Genomic DNA, 19,401 nt, shown 5'->3' with positions numbered 1-19,401 from the left:
ACTCTCTTTGGAAGTACAGGGCAAAGTACTTGAATCTGTCCTGTCTTAAGATTTCACATAAGAAGTTCAGGGATAAAAAGATGTATGGGGAGAAATTCCAAAATGAAACATAACCTTGATTTAAAACACTTCAATTTGAAGGCAAGCCTCTCTGTCTTCATCTCTTCTCTGAAGAGCCCATTATCAGGTTTAGAAGTTAAATGTAAAAATCATGCCTGATTCTGTAGGTCTTAATATAAAACTAATCATGTTGAAACTGGTTGATTGCTAAGCAACACAAGGGATTATACTTTCACATGAAACCAATAGCCAGAGTGGTGATCTAGGGAAAGGTATACTAAGGGACAGTGATCCTATGAAAGAAAACAATTATATACTTTTGGTTCCAAGATTGTCTGTTTACTGTGTATTTGTTTCTGTTTTTTCCCTTCAACAGTACGCATCCAGGCACTGTCAGGAGCACATCTCGGAATTCACACCTCTTGCCTGCCTGAAAAGCCCAAGATACAGGAGCAGTAACTGCAGCAATTCCCCAGCAAGAAGGTCTAATTCTCATTCTAAAAAAGTGATGTTTACGCAGTGGAGAGGCGTTGATTATTCAGTACTTCCATCTGTCTTTGGCTATTCAAATAAGCATGGCCGTTCCAGTGCAGGCTACCACTACAGTGGGTCAGGTTTGGAAACGTCCATGTGACAGAACACCAAGTCAAGCCTTTAAAAACTTTGCTTTTGTTTATTTATTTTTTCAGGAAACAGACATGTCACAGAAACATATTAAACTATATGTGGCTTTTGCTGTCTGAAGCAGTGTTGAGACAAACATGATCACGAGCTATAAGTATGAACCCTTCCAGGCCAATTGGCCTCTTTTTATGTTTTGAACTACTGGAGCAATGAACAATCCACACAGTCTGGTACTGTGAGACTGGTAGCACTAAAAATTCTCTTCATCCTGTGTCAAGACTTCTGTGTATTTACTACTTCTGTCATCTTTAGTGATTTTCTTTGTTACTTGAAGTGCATAGTTTCAGTCAGTCACCTAAATTTTGAGATCAACAGTTTTAATTTTCAGCCAGGAGCAATTGTCTCAGTTATCTCAAATGAAATTGTCCTAAAGCATGTTCATCAGATGCTGTTTCTGATTTTCCTCTGCCCTTTTTTCTTTCTTTGCTCTTTCTGTAGAACAAACTGGTGTTTCCTCTGTGCAAATCTGCTTTCAAGAAACACTCTCTAATGTTCACATCCTTGTAAGTGGCCAAATCAGGGCTATGTATGGTTTTGGTTAGTTTTCCCCTGTAGATAGACAGGCAAAACAATCCTTGTGTAGAGTATGCACACACAATATGAAGTCAAGTTGGCTGTTAAATAGGTAAATATCACCAGTACTGGTATGTACTTCTAAATTGAATGTAAGCATTTTGCCTAAAACATCTTTGAATTTGTCAAAGATGCACGTAACCTGGTGTTATCAGTTCCTGTCCCTATGATTGTGAAATATATAGCAGAAAGTATTATATATTAAGCTTTTTTTAACACAGTTTGTTGGGGTTTGTTTCTTAAAAGAAGAAAAGCTGTTTTTCTGGATGTATCTTTTACTATCTTGATTCATCCTCTTAATTTTGATTTTTTTGTATGCATGTATGGTTGGATACTGGCTAATGGGCTTGGCAGATGTATTACAAAGCACACAACTGTTGTCTTTTGCAAGCAAACCACGAGGTGGCACACAACTGTTGACTAACATTTGAACCACAGTTGGGATACAGAAACTAGTTTGACTGCAAGGATTCTGTTTGAAATCCCTTAAGAATGACAGCCAACTTGCACTTCTGTTTTCTCTGCTACGTTTATGTTACCTTGCAGTAATTCAGCTATTAGCTGCATCCTTGTGTTGTTTGTTTAGTCCAGTGTTTTATTTTGGGGTGCAAAAATATCTGAAGGAGTAATTCGATTTCAGTCAATTTCAGCTTGGTGGTTACAACTGGTTAATAGCCATTCTCATTCAATGCCTCTGTGAAGACATTACCTGAAAATGTGTGAAAACAAAATATTTGGGATCAGACCTGCAGCATTTATTGGAAGACCTGGCCAAGACATTGTTAGTTGTCTTTCATGAGGGATAGGGTGGCAGAGAAAAATTATTTCCCTTTTTGTGTTTTAACAAGAAAAAAAACAGAGGCAAAATAAGTTTACTTACTACTTTGCATTTTAATAAAAGAAAAATAAACTTACTAGGAAATGTTCCTCACAGTAGTTTTCGTATTAAACAAACAGTGATCTATTATTAAAATGCCCTGGGTCAAGCAGAGATTGTAAAGTGAGTTATGAAATCTTCAGTATACCAAAGATAACAGAATTTTACAAAGTCTAACAGTGAGCACCGCAGATAAAAGTTTTTTATCATTTAACATATAGCACTTTTAAGTTTCAAAGAATGTCCTTATAGCAGTAGCATTTTGAAATACATACTCATGTGTGGGTGTGTGTAAATATACTTGCCATTGCAGACTTGAATGTTGGTCAGTTAGAACCGTCCCCTACATAAAACACTGGTGTATATATTTTTAAGAAGTTAATATGGGTATACATTTTATACCAGTAGCAGTGACAAATTTCTTGTGTGTAGTTAACAAATTATTTGTAATGTATTTTTTAGAAATCTTAAAATTGCCTTTGCACTGAAATATTTTTCATACTGTAGCTATTTATAAATCTGTTTTACGCATATATTTGTTAACACACCATTTCTATTTTTTTTTAAGTATATGTTTTGAAGGCTTTTTTTATAACTATAAGTTTTGGCCACTTAAATTTAGCTTAGAATGGAGTCGTGGCTGAATGTTAAAATTCTAATGAATGTCAAATTAGAAATACAGGTCTGTTGCTCTATGAGTCTCACCCAAGTGATTGATGTTTTGTTGGGATTTGTGGTAGCAGTGATTAGAGCACTGTACTTGCAGTGCTATATTAGAACTGCTCTTTACTCTATTAGAACTGCTTTTTACTCTAAAAAGCCTCCTGCTTTTTTACTTTGTCAGTTCTATCTTTTAGCCTTAAATAAGGAAATTTTTGCTTGATGTTTTTGAAAATGCTGCATTCTTGTTCTGCCTACTAACAGAGAAATTCATTGCAAACATGTAGCCCTGCACCTAGATATTGTTGTCAACACTGTTCAGGCTGAAACACCTGTATACAAGTTTGAGAAATTTTAGTTAAACGTGTCATTTTGTGGAGGGGAAAGAATGATTGAATGTAAGTTTCTGCTTTGATTTAGCAATACTTTTACCTTTAAAAAGTTGGTGCTGTTTGTTTTTTAAAATAGACTGTTTAATGAAATGAACATAGAACATCAACTTGGCTTCACTTGATGTGTTTTTGCTTCAGTCCCTGTTACTATTGCCATGTAAACCTAGTCCACCACAGCAGGTGTTTTACTGCAAAAGTAAAAAGATTAAAAAGTAGGAATTTGATCAAAATGCATTAGAGTCTTTCATTATGAGTGGGACACTAAAAGGAGACAGATTTTTTATGTATGAAGGAAAAAAAAAAAAGAAAGAAAGAGGAAAAGTCTGAAAATCTATGTAACCTTCTAACTTGCCTCGTTTAAATTGTTGCAGCTTTAACAGCATAATGTCTCCATAGCTGCTTCTATAAATGTCTTGCAACTGGTAAGCGCTAACCAAATGTATGTGAAGACTTAGGAAGTACTTCAAGCTTTTTGGCCACAGAAGCTCATATATTCCTGCAGTGGCTTGTGGCAAAAGATCTTTTTTGTTTTACCATGTACAATAATTGTTTTTTCAGCCACTTAATGTAAAAGCTTACAGTTTACTTTCTTGCTTGCATTAGCCTGTTTGTCTTGACCCAACTGGCTTGCAAAAATAAGAGGAAAAAAATAGCTTAATTAAGGAGCTGCACTACTTTTCTTTTGGAAGCCAGTGGGATCCTTGTGCTCATGCTACTGTCTCTGTTAAAAAAGCTTTAATGGAAATTTGTGAAAGTATTGCAAAAGTGAAAACATACATGATTCTACTTTGCAGAATAATCAAAAAATCAGTTTATGTAGCTTTAAATTTTTACCTTATGAAAATTCACAGGATTTCAATCTGCATTGTCTTGGACATAAATTCTGTGCTAATACACTTTGCATTTTAGATGTTCTTTCATGATCTAATGTAAAGTAGAATCTGTGAAAGTTGCTGTATGGGGCTGGGGGTAGTTATCTGTGCTTTAAACATTAAAGATGTCTGTAGTCATCAGCACCAAATACTGACACTTATTTTTAATTGAACAATTTAGGTGCATTTATTTGAAAATAAATCAGCCTTCAAATCTAATGTTCAGATTATTCTATACTACTTCATTTATTTGATTTGAAGAGTCAATGTGTGAATACATTAATGTAAAGTTTCTTTTCAGTACTATTTTTAACTTTTATTTCTGTAGACAACCAAATATATCTTGTTTATATTCAGCCACATTTTGGATCCTTATGTAGAATATATAAGCAGGAGATACAAATCTGCTTGCAATAAATATAAACATTCAAGACCGGTTTAAGTTTGCTCACAAGTAATTACAGTAATTCTAGTATGAATATGAGATGGTTTCATATTAGTCTGTAATAAAATGTAAGTATATAAAGAAAACAGAATGAGTGTTTGATTTGGTTATTGAGTATGTTTGTAGTCACGCTCATTTCTCATACTGAGAGGGTCCAGCGGAGCACCACAAAAATTATTAAGGGGACTTGGAGCATCTCTCTTATGAGAGACTGCAGGAGCCGGGTCTGTTTAGTCTAGAGGAGAGAGGACTGAGAGGGGATCTCATCAATACATATAAATATCTCAAAGATGGATGTCAGGAGGATGGTGCCAGGCTCTTTTCAGCAGTGCCCAGCCACAAGACAAGGAATAGCGGCCATAAACATAAGAAGTTGCACCTCAACATGGGGAAGAACTTTACATTGAGAGTGGCAGAGCACTGAACAGACTGCCCAGGGGGCTTGTGGAGTTTCCCTCTCTGAAGACATTCAAAACCCACCTGGACATTCCTGTGTCACCTGCTGTAGGTGACCCTGCCTTGGTAGAAGGGTGGCACTGGGTGATCTCCCAAGGTCCCTTCCAATCCTACTAGTTCTGCAATTCTGTGATTTTCAGAATGTATGTAGCCAGCTAAAAAAGCAAGCTAACATAAAGAAATTCAGAGAAGGCTGGAACATTGAGCTGGGGAATGAGGGGTTGTTCCAAAACTAATAGAAATTGGTGCCAGTCCAGGAGAGCTTCGTTCCTCCTTCACAGATTAAGTGCTAAGGTTCTTTCCAAAGTAAATCTCATAATCTACACATGAGAAGGTCTACTATATTTCCTTGCAGTTCTGCTGTGTGACGTACCTAGAGCTATTTCTCTTTTGTGATGTTGTCAATGTAAAGAAGCTAAAGTAAAAAACAACGTGCTCTGACATCTGAGTTGGTAGCAGTGTTCATAGATTCTTACAGAAGAGGCTAAGTGCACAGAGAGACCACGATTTTATTTCATTTGATGATACAATTTTACAAAACTTCCCTGCAGTTACAAAACCATTACAGGCTCTAAAGTACATTGGCTCCACCAGGGTGAAGGTATCCCAGACAGCCTCCACAAAGCAGTTCAGGGTGTCAGGTTTGGTCCCTCCCTCTGCTGCTTTGACGATATGTAGAATGCTTAGATCTTTGCTTCTATATTGATTTTTCACTTCCCATAATAAAGGTTTCAGAGGAATGGGTTTGTATTTGTATGAAATTTTTATCTAAGCAATACAAGAATGTTAATACTCATCTCCCTTTTGTACATCAAGACATTTTGTGTTTCTACTGAGTGACTTTCTAGAGAAGGTAGTTTGAAGGGAAGATGTTTTTCCCTTTATTCATGCAAAGAAGAAAAAATATGCAGAAATTGCAATTAGATAGTTTCAATTACATTGAAACTGTTTTGGAAAAAAAATAATGTGATGATATATCTGGATTTCAGGAAGAGCATAGTACCCATATGGACATGTTACCACACAGTTTCATTTTGCACATAAAAATACATTTATATATTTAAAGGAAAAAAGGTTAGGAAATAGTTTAAGTGATGAACAGTATTCTCAATCAAATATCGTGTGTTTTCCATTATCTTTTAAGTTATGCTCTGTTAGTAATCTACATTATAGAATTGATTGAAAACTGTTTTTTATATTCTACAGTAAGGCTACTCAGTACTTTCTGCAATATATGCAACACTGCTCTACAAAATCTTACCTGAAGGTTATCTTGATATGAAGTAAGGTAGGCTGGAGACAGACTGAAGTTCCATGGTTTTGTTTTTCAAATATTCTGATTTCCTCAGGTGATACTCTACAGGAATTTAGAAAGAGTATTTGACTATTCTATTAAAGCTTTGTTGCTGTGTATTTCCACTGCGCATACAGGTGTATTAATTTTCATTTTATTCAAATGCTAAAGCAAAACCCATACCTATTTGAAGGCTTCATTTACACTAGGAAGTGATAAGATAGGGATAAAACCAAATATACCCATTAACTTCCTTCATTATACAGATCAGTTTATCAGGTGCCTAATGTCTCCATCTAGGTTTAAAAGGTTTTTTAAAAGAAAAGTGCTCTGTGTGATCTTTCTTTTTTAACTGGCAAGTCTGCAGTAAATTAATCATGTTGAGTCTTAATCATTTAAGTGTTAGTTTTCCATTTGAAAGTATATAATACAAATAGTACTCAATTTTAAACCACCAAAAGGCTTGTTGTTTTCCACTATTCATTTCAGTTAAGAAATCTCATGGTGCATTATGCTTTTAAAAATACATAGGTGTGTTCTGCTAGGTTTGGAGGCTTCCTATTTCAGGGAAAACTGTTGAGTCTCTCCTTATTTAATCTGGGTAAAACTGATCTGTTTTTCTTCCTAACAAGGTAAGGAGTGTAAATATTTATTTCAAAAGTACATAAACTACTTACTGTGAGATTTCAGACATCTTTTGTAAAGATATTTCATGCTGAAATGTTAACCAAATTTGAAAGTCCTGAATCTTGCCATCTTGGGGTCTAGAAGAGAATGAAAACAAATCCTGGTCCAAGGATCAAGCTATGAAGTGGTATGCTGACTTTTATTTCAGAAAATACTTCCAACCAAGTAGCCAACCTAGAAGAGGATTTTTCTAGGAAGTACTGAACAGGTTGCTTCTAGGATGAACACAATTGCATAGCTAGAGAAAGTTGTCAGTATTAATCAGGTTGAAATCTAATTGTTTATTCCCAGCTATGAAGAGGTAGTGTATAATTTTATTCTGACTAAGCTATAGCCCAGAAAGAGATATTTCTCCTCCTCAGTAGTTTCAGGCACAAGATTAGAAAGCCTAAACTGGTGCAGTGATAGAGCTCAGTAACAGCTGGCTTTTAAATGACTCTTCTTAGAAAGTCCAAATTATGTATTAGTTTAGCACAAAAGCCATGTTTGTCCACCTTTGTGTTGAAAGGAACTGGTCCAGATGGAAAAAAGCTGAAGATGCTTGCACTGTAGATTGTACAGGAACATAAGTCAGGCTCTTCTGTCTTCTCAAGTATGGCCCACAGCAGATGATTTGGAATCTACCTTTCTTGAATTGTCCATCTGGAGTTTAACTAGGGTTTCAGTCTTCATTGCCTGCTGAACTCCTGTTCTCCCTATAGGTCGAAAATGGTATAGATAAGTTTAATTTCCCCTTACTTGCCTCTTACATGCTGGGGTACTTCCCTTTCCCCTAGAAGTCTGTGTAACCATGCTTAATTCTGAAAGGAAAAAAACCCATTCCTTTTATGATTGGGCAAACACAGTTCCATGCATTTTAATAAGAGAGATCTCCCTTTTTCATGCTCTCTCAGAGGAATATTCAGCAGGCAAACCAGTACATCTGAAGCAACATGGTCACCACCCTAATGGTTACTTGCCTTGGTTGTTTTTACACAAATAGTACTTGATCATGTGCACATAAACAAACTGTGTGTGTCCCCATCTCATATGGGAGATAATCACTCATCTTCATCCTGCTTTTCTCAGGCCTCTTTCTCAGTAAATTAACTAGTAAGGTAAGCTCATCCACCCTTTATGAAAAGGGTGAAGTTGGACATGTCTGGGAAATTAACCTTCTCCCTATTGAGTCCATTCATGCAAATTGTTAAAAAAGGATACATGGTCTCATGAGACTTACTAAATTTATTTTTCCTTATAAAAAATGTGATTTGAAGACATTGGGAAAAATTAATTTATTAATTTAATTTATTTATTGTAAACTACCTGTGTCCTACAATTTTGTCTTGACAAGAGAAAAAGTCTGTTTTCATACAAACCCAAAGATTTTAATCTAACTTAGAAAGGGAATGGCTATTTAAAATCTAGCACCACTACCACCAAGGAAATTCTTATCCATATCCAAAAGATAAATTTCACTCTGATTTCCTACTGATCTGGCTCTGCATCAATCATGATTATATCCTTCAATCAACTTTGGGAAATATGCCATTTCCCTGAGTCCATGAATATTTCCATATCCTACATGAATAATGCACTCAACTTTGGCATCTTATATATCCAGATGTATATAATATGTCAGTTCATGAGGACCATCTGTCAACACTTTATTTCCAAATGTGTATGAACACTGAAATACAGAAAGTTGAGATATATCTTAATTTCACTGGCAACTAATCTCATTCAAGAAGGCTTCACTCTGACTCACTGCTTAAGAGCTGTTGCTAGAAGCTACTTTTGTTTTCCATAAGGTTAATTGCCAACCCCACTATTAACTTTTTAACTTTTTCAGTCTATGAAGATTTGCATTCCCTTTACATTTCACACAGATGCACATTTACCAATCCTGATACAATTAATTTTATATTCAGGTATTGAGCCAAGACACTAAGTTTGGAATTCTACTGATTCAGGGAGAAAAGTAGATGTTGTATAAAAAGCACAGTCTACTGCTGCCAGGCAGTATAAATCCCATGATACTCTTGTCACTGATGAGTTTTCTCATCTTTATGTGGACACTACAGGTACTGCATGAAAGTATGTCAGCTTCGGAGTTAGGAAAGTTAATTAGAGTGGCATAAAAATAAAATTTACTGATACACAGTAGAGTTCAGGCATCCTCTTGTGTGGATTGACCTGTAAATGATGAATGTCCATTTGAACATTTGCCTGCACCTTGCTTTTTACATTACTGTTTACAGACATTTCATCTTACTGCCATGTCACACCACCCTTCTGATAGTGTTAACGGGTTGCAAATCCATTTATTCTCTACCACCATGTATTCAAAACTAACATGCTCTACTAATTTTTAAACAAAATCCATGGTTTTTGTTCAATCCCAAACAATTTTTTTCCTTTTCTATGAGTCTTCATTGTTTCATTTCAGTTGTTTCATGATGCACAGCCCAAAATTCTGATCTAGACTGATCTAGATCTCTGATCTAGATCCCACAGAACAAGACAGCAGTGCCTATGACTTTGAAATCCCTGCTTCACATACTGCAGACCAAACCACACCATGTTTCTAGTTCCAGGAAGTTTTCTAGTCCCCTCTCCCTCTCTGCCTCTTCTCTGCACAAGCAGAATTAAGTGGGAGTTGTTTATTTGGACAACTCAACCTCAAAATATGATCCAAGAAACCAAAGGTGAGGTTCAGGTTCAGGCACTGATGGTTGTTTGTGTTGAATGCAGGTGTCAAGCTCACATACAGCAAGCAGATTTCCTGTTTGGTGAAATAAAAACAGAGTGCTTGCAACAAATTTTGAATCATGACATTCAACACAGGTTCTTTAGCACATATTGTATTTGTTTGTGTGTGTTTGTGTTTACTGTCTTGATTTACTGAATATAAGCATCACGAACTCCATTAATTATTTCAATTTTTTTTTAAGCTCTTGGGAAAGCTAAGGAAAAATAACCAGGAGGGAGAGAAAACATACATGCCAAAGGATGTTCTGCATCCATGACAAAGAAAAAACCCATAGAATATTCTTGGTGCCTTCTGTTGCTATGACAACAAAGACAGAGAGACACACAAAATTTGAAATGTGAATAGCAAAGGTAGAATTTGGGGCTCTTGCACAAGCCATTAATGGGACAGATGTACAGCTTTGCCCTCCCATATGAATTGTGTTGCTTGTGGCCATGTCCCCAGTACACATTCTAGGACTAATTTATTTAGCTGGCAAAGTCTGGACCTTGCAGCCTGAAGTGGAGTTTGTAGGACAGAAGCATCTTCAGAGTCCTAAATCTCTAGCCAGGGAATCTTCCTTCTTCCATTTAGACACTTGGGGTTACAGGCAGATCTCCCAGTCCTCCCAACACCTTTAACAGCTGTGGAACCAGTAACAAGAGACCTTGTCTGACTTGTTACCCTGAAAGGAAGGAAGGGAGGAGAGGAAAGAGGATCATGTGCTCCACATGTTGGATATGTTTTACAGGCACCAGGAGTGGTGAACAGTCTGATTCTGTGCCAACCACCCAGGTAAACAACAGGACATATTTTCCACAGCCACTTCCAGAATGAATATTTGCTTAATCAAAATATGGGGAGATGCTTGCCCTGTAAATTTCCCTATACCTGCAGAAAACCACCCTGTGTCTTGGGACAGGCATTTAAGATTTCATTGCTCTTCCAGGCCTTTCTGGAAGCTCTGCTGTGCAGGGTAGCTATGGCACATCAGCTGCACGAGCTCTGCTTGCTTTTTTGCTGCTAGTGCTGTCCACAGTGTTGGTTCAATTAGAATGGAAAAGCACAGAAAAAAAATCCTTTCCAGATTTCATAAGATCAGAAGTTTTTTAATCTGCCCTTTTAAAGCCAAGCAAATGAGAATTTTTCTCCACATTAGCTATAGTTTCCCTTGGTCCCCACTCTTGTTGCTATGGGTTTCCTTGTACCTTCCAATAGGAAGGTCCCACCAAAGGACTCTCCTTTTACCTGATTCCCTGGAGATAATGTTTGTCATAGTTTATTCATTTTTCATACATCTTACAAGACTGGGATGTATCTCCACTTTTTTCCAGTGACTGGTTCAGAGAATTATGGCAATAAATGGTAGAATTACAAAGGATGACTTAATCTCTAGAATCCTGTGTGTCTTCACACAAGTAGTGACAAGAAGTTTCTCATTGGACCCTGTTTTTTAAATCCCAGGCTAGTACACTGTTTTTTGATTAAGCTGAGTTCAGGGAGGGCATCAAAGAGCAGTTGGTGTGCAAAGCTTTTTCCTCATCAGTAATTAGCTTTCTTCCTATTCACTGCACATATTTGAGTGTCTTGTCCATTTGATTCCTGCCCAAGCCAGTTCCTTTCCCATTTGTTATGGCAATTGTCCTGTGTTTCATCAAGAACTCAGTAGACACAAAAGGAGTATCCAGCCATAACAAGCTGAATGTTCCACTGCACCCTTTGGATAAAATCTAAGTTACTATAGGCTAGAAGGACTACCAAGGCATCTGCTGGTATTTCTAGCACATTCACCTTAAATTTTCAGCCCTAGAGTAACCAAATCGAGAGTCTTTCTAACATTTGTAGAGAGACTGGTGTTATTTTTACTGAGTACTTAGGATTTGTATTAAATTAAATATTTCATACCAGAGAAAGAAGAATTTCTGGAGATACTTTAGCAGAAAGCAGAGTATGATTGCAATAGTGTTCCCTGAACCTATGACTCATGTTTGTTAATGTTCATGGCCTATTAAGAGGACAGGCTAGATTTTCTAGTAACATATTTTCCTCTCATCTTGTAACAACATGGAATTGTGCAGCTTGCCAATGGGATTCTCAACTCTTCCTTTTCCCAGTTTACTCACATTTTCACTATGTTTGCCACTAATAAATTTTTCAGCTCTGTGTTTTATCTCTGTTTGGGTTTTTTTTTTTAGCCTGCCTTAATTTTTATCAGAATTGGTTTACATAATTCACTAATTATTGCTATAATTATAAAGAAAATACTTATTGTCAATCTATGTAAAAAAAATAATAATTTCTTCTTGCCTGCATACAGTCATTATTATTTTATTCTTGGTATGTTCCAAAAAAACTCCCTAACTTCTCCTGAAGAACTTCTGCAAATAACAGCTTTGAATCTTTTTTTTTTTTCTCAGTACATTACTATGATTTTACCGACAGTTTCTGATTCTGTACAAGTTGTGGTTCAGACCAGTTGCTCAATAAAGGTCTCAGGTTTTTGATGCACCCAGTTCATGTAATCTATTCCTGAAAGCCAACTTGTTGTCCTTTTGTTGCCCCTCCTGACTTCATAACTGGCAGAAAAGGGTACAGCTGATACTAAGAAAATTTCATGCCATAGTGCCATAGTTCTGCTCTCCCTTTAATTACGTGCACATGATAATGATTCCCTATTTAGATTCCTTTGTACATCTCTTCTTACTTCTTGAAATTGAAAGTAACAGAATCACAGAATTAATTAATTTGGAAAAAAACTCTGAGATCATCGAGTCCAGTATGTGACTGAACATCACCTTGTCAAGTAGACCATGGCATTCAGTGCCACATCCAGCCTTTGCTTAAACACCTTCAGGGACAGTGACTCCAACACCCCCCTGAGCAGCCCATTCCAATGCCCAATCACCCTTTCTGTGAAAACTTTTTTTCCTAATGCCCAACATAAACCTCCTCTGGTACAACTTAAGACTGTGTCCTAAATGTGCATTCTGGAGTGTTCCAGTGACAATTTTGGCAACAGGCACAGGGCACTAGATCAGGAGAAGTTAATTCCTGAACTAAAGGTCCTTACTTCACTGAAAATATTGTATTCTGCCTTCCCAGCCAGACTCCCAAAACACAGCTATACCAGTGAGTCTCAAACACCTTGCAGAGTTTATCCATCCATAATCCTCAACATTTGTGCAGAAGATGAGAGTGTTCAGCCCTTTGTCCTTGTTAGATCCTTCTGGTCTTGTCCAAGCTTTTGTAGGAGTTGAAAAGAAGTCATCAACACTAGCCCCATGTTAATTTATAACACTTTCATAGTGACAGCATCAGAAATACCATGCACAAGGAGGTGCTCCGTGGTACAACTTCTGCTAGAGCTGTAATACTTCATTGGTTTACAATTCCCAGGAATCCCACCCTACTCCCCATATTTAGGACAGATATTTTAAGAAAACTCAACTTCTTTTCAACCCACTTTTACCTTCAGCTGTTGTAATGTGAAAGCATGCATTTGCTCTAGTGACTTTCTTTCTTTATTAATTTCTTCAGACCTAAATGCCATCTGTTCTTGACATTTGCTTGAAACTTAACTGCTTCCTGCTGAAATCCACCCCTGCTTCTTAGCATTAGTCAAAACAAAAGTATTTTCCATGGAGTATAGCATTCTTATAAAAGCCAATGTTGTATTAATGAATATATTTTATTTAACGTAGAAGAAATAACATTTTTGAGACTATTCATAATAAAAGTCTATTCGTAATATGATCTATTTCTTCCATTAACTCTGATACTACTATATAATGCAACTTTGAGCAAAGATTCTTTGCTTAAAATTATCTTCCTTTGAGCAAAGATTTCTGCAGAAATCCTCCTCAATTAATAAAATGCTCAGATCTTCAGTCTGACTTCTCACTGCTTGATTCCAGCCAGTGCCTATGGTTCTGGTTTGACACAGAACACAGCAGGAATCACAAAAGTCAAAAGCCTCATGTTTCTACTAGCAAAAAAAAAAGCAGGTCAGGAACTGCACAACTAAACTCTTATCTCCTGAAATAGGTCAGTTTCACACAGACAGTCTGCTGGGAACAGCCCCAGCACACATGGGCCCTTGAGCTGCTCCTCAGGGACTGCTGTTTGCTAGGACAGAACCACACTGGGGACACTACACAGGATGACCAGTGCTGTGCTTTAATCCTGAACCCTAGACCCATTTAGTTTACTGCTGTAAGGCTAGCTATAGGGATGAAGATTAAAAAATGCCTGCAACACCAAACAGGACTGAAATCTAAGTTGTATGTTTGATTTCTGCCTCCCTTGTGCTTAAGAGACTTCTTTCAAAGCTATTTTTTGACAGTATCTTCAATTAAGGCGTCCTCTCTGCTCTTTCATGTCATCATTAATTAGCCCTTTTTTCCTGGACAACCAACCAGATCTTTTCAACAACACTGAAAATGTTCTTGTGAGGTACTGAAAAATAAAAGAAAAACAAAGAAAAAAAAAAAGAAAAGAGAGTGATCTATCTGAATCTGCACTTTCTCTCTGCAGTCCCCTGTTTCGCAGTGAAGTGTCACAGGGTCACTCTTTCACATTACATACTGGAGCACAGCACATCTCATGGAGAACAGACCATGGCTGCTGCTAAGGTGACTTGGTTACCTACTTGCAGCTCAGGGTCTGTTTGATCCACATTTTGGGTTAAACTGCCCTAAGAAGCTGCTAGATATCAAAACCTTGTTTCTGTAAAGCCATTTCCTGACACTACTCTGGGTCACTGGGCTTTAAGAAAAAGCATTTCAGGTTATTAAGGAGACAAGTGTACACAGCATATCTCTGTCATCTGATGTATTGCTCAAAAATCAGAAATCTCTAGCTCAAGAAATATGAAGTGCATGAAATATGTACTAGCCTCACTAGCTCTGGAATATTTTTCCTGAAAAATTTCGTGTCTGAAACTTGCAGTTACATTATCATGAACATAAACAACTGCTGTTGCAGCAGGGATGGAGAAAGAAGAATTGAAGGCTGCTGGCTGCATGAGAAGGGATTGGGAAAGCCTGTGGTCATTTAGGGACAGCACCTCAGGTGCTTTCCATGAAACATGCATCTTCATCTACCATTTCTGTTTATTATACATGCAGCACACAAAAGCACATGCTGTGCACTGTTTTGCTTAAAAGCAAAGGTTTTAATGCTTGAGGTACCTGAATAAAAAAGAAAATACCTGTTGTTGGTTGGATTGTTGCCTTCCACCCCCCACCCCCCCCGCTTTTTTTTTTAATAATGGGAAAACAAATCCGCTTCCAGCTGTTCAATTGTCTGATCAAGATGTAAACACACAAAGTGCTGTTACCCTCATACACATATTCCAATAAAAGCAAAACAAAACGCTGGGAGCCGAACACCAGGAAACATCAGAACTGAGGCTGCAAAACTCCACGTGGCACACGATGTACCTCTCCACTATTGCAGAGCCATGAAACTGTTTAGACTGGAAAAGACCTCCAAGATCATCAAGCCCACCCCTTGACCCAGCACTGCTACCGAACCGTGTCCGCAGTTCCCCACAAGATGAGGCGGCACTCCTACAGGTAGCAACAGCTGGAAATAACCCCTTAGCATGAGGAAGGCACGCTCAGCCCTCCGTCCCTCCCCGGGAGCACCTGCCCTTCAGCCGCGGCGAGGGGCGGCGCTCCCCGGCCCCGCAGGTGCTCGGGCGAGCGCGGCGCTCCCTGGGCTCGCCCCGCCGACAGCGCGCCGCGGGGCGGGGACGGAACGCGGGGACGGAACGCGGGGCGAGCGCCGCAGCCCGGACAAAAGGCAGCCCCTCTCCGCCGGCGGGCGGGGCCTCCCCCGGGCTCCATCCCATCCCACTCTATCCCAGCCCATCCCGAGCCGCGGGCCCGGCGGGAGGCGCTCCCCACTCGCCCGGGCGAGCTGCTGAGCGCCGGCGGCAGCGGCCACCTGGTGCTGCGGGCGGGGCGAGGTGAGTGGCGAGCGGCGAGCGGCGAGCTGCTCCCGGGCCGCTCGGCTCGGCTCGGCTCTGCCGGGCGCCGTGCCCCTTCCCTCCTCGCTGTTTGACCCGCTCGGTTTCGGCGGCGGTGGCTCCGGGCTGGGCGAGGGACCGAACAAAGGCGAGCGCGGTGACCTGAGAGCGAGCGGACGGACGGAGCGCGGCGCGCCGGGCGCGGGATGCGCTCTGCTCTGCCGGGAATGCCCCTGTCCGATCCCTGCCACATCCCTGCCCTGCCACATCCCTGCCCTGCCACATCCCTGCAGGGCGGTTCGAGCAGGGCTTGTCCCCTGCAGCTGCCTCCCCCAGCGATTTCCCCGAGCTGGAGAAACAAAGCGGTCCTTCGCTACGAGGAAGGTGTTTCAGACGCGGGGTGTTGATGGCTGGTGTTGCCGGCAATGGTTGGTCGCAGGGACTGTGAAAGAGGATGTTTCTGCGGCTTCTGGTGTTTATTTGCCTTTTGTATTTCACTCGGGCTGGACTATTAAAGTAAAATTGCCAGCTGTGTTTGTAGATTTGGTGATGGTTCTATTGTTTTGGGTTTGTTTGGGTTTTGTTTTGTTTAGTTGGTTTTTTTTTTTACTTCTGTTGTATCTGCAAATGGAAGGAGATTTAAGTGTTTGTAGTCTAAAAACAAGAAACAAAGGTTTATTTAACGATCTTTTTAGCCAAAAACCTTGAAAAGGAATTAAAACTTTATCTCGATAGACACGGCAATGGCAAGAACCTATTTGCTCTTGCAAGCCCTTTATTTTCTTTATACAGCCAGTTTGATTTAGTGACTTTAGAATGACTGAGAACGTGAATAGCAGAGAAACAAAAAAACTCAGAAAGCAAATAAATAGAAGCTAAATTTGTTTTCTAAATCATCTTCTTTAGGCTGCCTTTTTATGATAGCCATAAGTGATTTTTGGGGTTTATTAGTACAAACAGAGCTTTTCTGGCTTGGGGAGTTGAAGTTTAATGTTCAGTAGGAGGCTCTGTGTTTATTAAAGGTGCTTACCCTGTGCAAGTTCAGTGAGCATGCTGAAAGAGAAATAATACTATTCTGAACAGAAGTAAACATAATTTTACTAGGAGGAAGAGGAAGAAGATTTGATGTGGACCCTAATTCAAGAAGGTGCCAAAGCACATGTTGAATAAAGGCACAGTGGTATGGTAGGGAATGGAGCATTGTTTTTGTACTTGATGTTGCATGTCCTTTCTTGTGTTTTGGGCCTGGCTGCTACTAGACAACCCTCTTTTCTATTCTTATCCCCTCTGTAGGGAGGTCTGGGTCACATGCACGTGATTTGTTTTGTTGTTGTTATTGTTGAACTTTGCAATTCTTGATGCTTCACTGATTTCTGAAGTGATATGCTTCACTGATTTGGCACTGGACTATACAAAAGTAATTACAGAAGTTGCATGGAAAGGCCTTTTTTTTTTTTTTTAATGATGGAGGTCTGTAAAATCATCTTGAAGGCAGACACCTGTGTGTACTGTTGAGGCTTTGCAGGAGCTTTAAAATAGCTACTGGATTTAATCGTCTTAAAACATACATCTACTTGAAACTTTGAACCCAGTGCTCCTTCACAATTAAGGTTGTCAGCTGCTGTTTCTAACAAAATTACACTGTTGGGTAAATCTATAACAACTTCATTAGGAAGTATTCATCATGGTTACTTAACAGGAAATTAAATCCAAGTAGATCGGAAGAGAACTTGCCTCTTTGCTGAAGCATTACCTTTACCTTGAACTCAGGTTCAACCACTTCTGCAGGCACAGGACATTGGCAGTGCTCTCCATCTCTGTAGCCAGGCAGTTGGGGAGGGTTTCTTGAGCCTTAGCAAAGCTCAGCCATGCCTTTTTTTCCTTCTGTGTGTGTGTTGGTAAAAGAGTGAATGCTGAAGCTACGACTCTTGAGGGTTTTCTTGGTGGGTTATTGCAAAATGCTTTTGATCTGCCACAAGCTGGGGTTGAGGGGGAGCAGGAAGAGAAGGGACATGTGGAGTACATGTTCTGTGAGCCCTTTGAAACTGGACACCCATTATATGTTTGTCAGCAAGTCGGTGGAATGAAGTGACCCAAGTGATCTCTCGGGGACCTGTGTCCTCTGAGCTGAGCAAAGCACGTACTCCTCTTCTACGGTCACTGAACAAAGGCACTCTCCTTGGAGCTTTCTGCAGAGAGGTCTTAGATGTTCCAAGTGCTGATTTCTAGAGAAACTGCTAATATTGTGATACTTGTTCCCATGATAAATAAATTAAACACCAGAACGTGCCATGTACTCAGTGACCTTCAGAAAGTAGCATGTATTTTTCATCTTTCAGCTAAATTAGTCTAGGAATTGGGATTTGTGTGCTTGCTGAGTTAAACAAATGGGATTTGTGTGTCCTCATGCTGGTGGGCAGCATCTTGTGTTTGTCACAGCTTTGTGCATGGAATAATGCATTGGTGAGATGGGAGTTTGGGTTTATCATGACAACAACTTGAACAAGGGGGATTTATCAGCCCTTTGAAATAAGGGGTCAAGTACAAAACCACCTCATTCTCCACAGAGTACTGCATAGCACTATCAGCTTCTATTGTGTTTCAGGCTTAATCTAAAAATGAAACCTGGCTTGTCATTCTCTGGGGTCTTGGAAAAAATCTCTGAAATGTGATCTGAGTGAAAATAGATACAGTGAACTATTCAAGAGAAGTATAAGCTGCTCACCATGCTGTGTTCAGCCCAGTATTTTGTATGATGTCTCATGGATGGAAAGAGAAATGAGTGGGAAATAAAGCTGGGGTTGTGGGGGCAGTATGAGGGGGCAGGAGGAAAAGTTTAGATATCTAGTTCCAAAAGCTCCGTTTTCAGGAATGTAGGTGGTTTGGTGGGAGTTTTAAAGACTAAGAAAGTGATGCTTTTGGTAATAATGATCTCTAGGCAACTGGAATTCTATAATATGGAGGTTTTCTCACATTCACATTAACGGTCCTCAGACTCTGACTTCTCTTTGGTTATATTCACTGAAAATATGGAAGCCTTGCATTCAGCATTAGACACCAAGTTTGTACAGAAGGAACAACAGGCTACTTTTCAAATTCCATGCTGGATAAAAGTTGAGGGCCCCTGTTTTTTTCCTGTTCACAAAGGGGAAGTGTGGCATGTATAAGTCCAGGTTTCTGAAGGACATGAGGTGCAGCTCAGGTGAGCTTGCTCACAGCCAGTTGCTTTGCCCATACTTCATTTCATTCCTGCTTGGAGCTGTTGTTGCCTTGTCCTCCTGCTCTGCTCTGATGGTCCATGGATGGCTTGGTGTGCACTGAGCTCTGCAGGGGAAGAGAATTTGGCTGAGTGCTTGAAGCTCTTGCTGTACCTGTGGGCAGAGTCAGGCAGCAGGGAAGGGTGCTCAGGTCCTGGGAACTCAGCTACCCTCTGTCATGCTAGGTTTATCTTTTTATTGCTTTTCTTAGAGGTCTTAAAATAGAATGCACATTCTGAGTTGACTAACAAAAGTAAACTTCTTATGTTTTTCTGCCCCAAGAGGAGGAAGGAAGACAGCTGGGTGACTTCATTTAAACTTGTAAGCATTCCTCAAAGAAGAAGAGGTTACCTATAGGATGAGAAGTTGAATAAATCAGAAAGCATTTCTCTTATGAAATGCACTTGATTTTTTTCTTTGTAGAGGCCTCAGGTTAGCTCTT

General features: G+C 39.4%; 2 protein-coding genes across 4 annotated transcripts in view; both read left to right on the top strand.

Moving 5' to 3' along the window:
• The window catches only part of ATP11A (ATPase phospholipid transporting 11A), a 115,963-nt gene extending 111,626 nt beyond the window's left edge, over nt 1-4,337 (top strand). The window contains exon 29 of one of the 2 annotated variants that reach the window (XM_056490628.1): nt 437-4,337. In XM_056490628.1, the coding sequence (XP_056346603.1) occupies nt 437-694 (258 nt within the window). In that variant the 3' untranslated portion in view covers nt 695-4,337. The remainder of the gene's footprint in view (nt 1-436) is intronic. The other variant, XM_056490637.1, reaches the window with a different exon arrangement.
• An 11,272-nt stretch (nt 4,338-15,609) lies between these two features.
• The window catches only part of MCF2L (MCF.2 cell line derived transforming sequence like), a 148,186-nt gene continuing 144,394 nt past the window's right edge, over nt 15,610-19,401 (top strand). The window contains exon 1 of one of the 2 annotated variants that reach the window (XM_056500544.1): nt 15,610-15,702. The gene's annotated coding sequence lies outside the window, so the exon portion shown is untranslated. The remainder of the gene's footprint in view (nt 15,703-19,401) is intronic. The other variant, XM_056500121.1, reaches the window with a different exon arrangement.

The sequence above is a fragment of the Oenanthe melanoleuca genome, chromosome 1, assembly GCF_029582105.1.
Source record: "Oenanthe melanoleuca isolate GR-GAL-2019-014 chromosome 1, OMel1.0, whole genome shotgun sequence".
Classification (NCBI taxonomy): domain Eukaryota; kingdom Metazoa; phylum Chordata; class Aves; order Passeriformes; family Muscicapidae; genus Oenanthe; species Oenanthe melanoleuca.
Note: the sequence above shows the minus strand (reverse complement) of the source record. Positions and strands in the feature narration are given on the sequence as shown.